Source organism: Eurypyga helias, unplaced genomic scaffold (assembly GCF_000690775.1).
Source record: "Eurypyga helias isolate BGI_N326 unplaced genomic scaffold, ASM69077v1 scaffold50714, whole genome shotgun sequence".
In the NCBI taxonomy this organism is placed as follows: Eukaryota; Metazoa; Chordata; class Aves; order Eurypygiformes; family Eurypygidae; genus Eurypyga; species Eurypyga helias.
Genome location: NW_010246501.1, coordinates 654 through 3,408, shown reverse-complemented (window position 1 = coordinate 3,408; position 2,755 = coordinate 654). Strand labels below are relative to the sequence as shown.

General features: G+C 38.1%; 1 protein-coding gene across 1 annotated transcript; it reads right to left on the bottom strand.

Moving 5' to 3' along the window:
* Positions 1-357: 357 nt before the first annotated feature.
* On the bottom strand, positions 358-2,016 carry LOC104508694 (chromosome unknown open reading frame, human C9orf64; the record flags this gene model as incomplete). The annotated part of the gene is made up of 2 exons (XM_010150407.1): positions 358-590; positions 1,821-2,016. Coding segments are annotated over 2 exons (429 nt in total), but the record flags the coding sequence as incomplete, so codon positions are not given.
* Between the last annotated feature and the right edge of the window lie 739 nt (positions 2,017-2,755).

The following is a 2,755-nucleotide window of genomic DNA, read 5'->3' as shown; positions in this document are numbered from 1 at the left end:
AACACAAGCAACAGCTGCACGGTACAGCGGCCCGGAGGGCTAAGATACGGAGAGAGGGGTCCGTGCGCACATACATTCCTCTGCAAACACACGTACCTTCACGGATACAGAACTCCGAGGAGGAGTAATAAACCCCAAATTAACACAGGTGGTCCAGTAGCGTTTACACTATTAATCCCAGCCATGGCCAAGGAAAGATCCAGAAAAAAAAAAAAACGCAAATTCTTAATACCTCATCAGAAAACGAGCGCTTGATTTAGCCAGGTCCAGGTTCATCCACAGCAAACCACCGTACGCAAAGAGCAATTGCAATTCAAAAAAAGATAACGCGTCAATACAACAGCTATCAGACCGAGCTTAGTAATATATACAGCGTACTCGGTGAAACGGAACATCTTTCATCTCTTCCCTATGATCCCTAGCATAGTCCCAAAGGTGGTAATCGAGCAAAACCGCGTTGATCTTCTGGTGCATGTCCCGACCCTTCTTCTCATAGAGCTCCAGAAGGTGCTTACAAATCAGCGCGCAGCACCAGATCGAACAGCCGCGGATCTCCACCTCCTCTTTATCTCCAGACTGGAAAATTGTTCCTGCAGGACACAAGAGACAGCAATCCGATTAAGTTCAAGACACAGAAGCCCTAAAACGGCCTGAATTTGCTTCCTCCCCAACATTTATTCTACCCTAGGACTGCGGTTTTCATGACTTACGCTATAACAATGTTGCTATACGTTTTCTAACAATTGCTTTAAGGTTACCATATGCACTTTCAAGTTTACCTTCCATTCCATTAAAACAACGTCCTGTATTCTAAGAGAGCGGTCCAATAAAAGAACCGGTCTTTGGGTTATACCGCACATTACATGACTATTTGCTTGCGGAGACTAAAAGGAAGTCAGACCTAATTCTGAGATGGTGTATTTTCTGCCAGGATAACTTTGAGATTAAAAAAATAAAAAACCTAAACACCAAAAACTATATACATAAAAATATATATACATAAAAATATTTTTTTTTTATATATCATTTGTTTGAATGATGTGGTTGGGAATGTCCTTACTAGGATTAATGTAAAAGATGAATTGTCTACATGATCTATTTAATATATAGGTCATAAATATATAGTCATTCTATTAAGAGCCACGGACTATTGCATTCATCTATTTATCTTGCTGTGTAGTTTTAAAATTACATCATAGCAGTCCTACCTCTAAATACAGTCATTTTACAGGGGAAGAGGAATTTGTTTATGTTTTTATTCCACAGTTAAGTACTGGAAGATGGAACCATGCTTAAAACTAAGACTCTAGTCTTACGCAATTAACTTCATTTTAAAAAAAAAAAGTCTTTAACAAATGCTTATAATATTACCTTGCCTGCCACTAGCAGTTCAGTACAGATAAAGAGGAATCCCCATGCTTCTACACCATCTTTGAGCTAAGGAAGAAATTGTTCCTTCTTTTATCTAAGCCTCAAAACTCATACTATACTCATGCTGAAAAGTGGTTTGGGCAAGAGCAGCCCTTCAGAAACTCGATCAACTGACTCAAATCCTTCCCTTATCGATGTCTAATCCAAGGAACAGATCTTTATGAAAACACAACCTTAAAATCTCATTCAAGATCACGGCTAGAGAATAAGTTCCTTCCCATTACACTTCTTCACTACCCACCAGTCCTTGCTCCCCGGAGCAAACTAAAAAAACAAAAACAACAAACCACACACCACCAATCCACACACATAGACAACACTTCAAAATTAGCTTTAGTCTCCCCTGTTAAAAGGTACAACTACTTGGTATTAGTAAGGGAGGAACAAACCTTCACGCAGTTTCCTCATTAGTTCTTCAGAATACTTCATTGCTTTTAAATACACAAGAACTTGAGGAATTCTGTAGTCAGCAAATATAGTCAGACTGGAAATGTCATCAAAAGAACCATCTCCTTTGCCTTCCAATACACTCCATGTATCAGCCACAAGTATTTGTGCCCGCTTGTAGAAAGACACCTTTCTTTTCTGATGAAAGAAACTCACAAATTAATCAAGTGTCTGAAACATCTGTAATATATCAAATGACACATACAGAGAAAGGCAGGTGAGAGTTAGTGTTCTACCAAACAAACTATCATTTGGTGAAGCAAACATATTTAACTAGAAGTGCCACACTCTTAAACACCTTATAATCTAAACAATATCAAACCATAAACAAGTACCATATGGAATGCTCATAAATGGAAATAATGGAAAAACATAGTATAAGTCACTGCAGCGGAATAAAAGTTGGCTTGATTCCACCTGGATCTTAGAACATAGCAACACTGGTTTACTTCCAGCTGACAAACCCTGTACTTGTAGTCCATCAAACATTAATTCTTTCAGAAACCCTAGAGTTCATCCAACCTTTTACTTTGAGGAGAGAAGCATAAAAGGCATGTATTGGATTAGACCATTAAACAGCTTCATTAATCAATTTATCCATAATGTTAAGGAAATAAAGTTTTAGTGACAACTTCAGTGAATGCTCTTGTGTTGTGCAGTGTTATCTTGCTAGTTAAAGAGGACAGAGGAAAATTAATTCCAGGAGAAGGTGCATTCACAAATACGAAATTTACTTAGATAGTATGCATGGTTCTACTTTTGTCGTACACCTTTTTTGCTGGTCCTAATCCTGTAAAGATTTACATGTTTTTGTGACTGCTTACAAGGGGAAAACCTAAATATATGCTATGATCTGTATGCTGTTGAGGTTCTCATT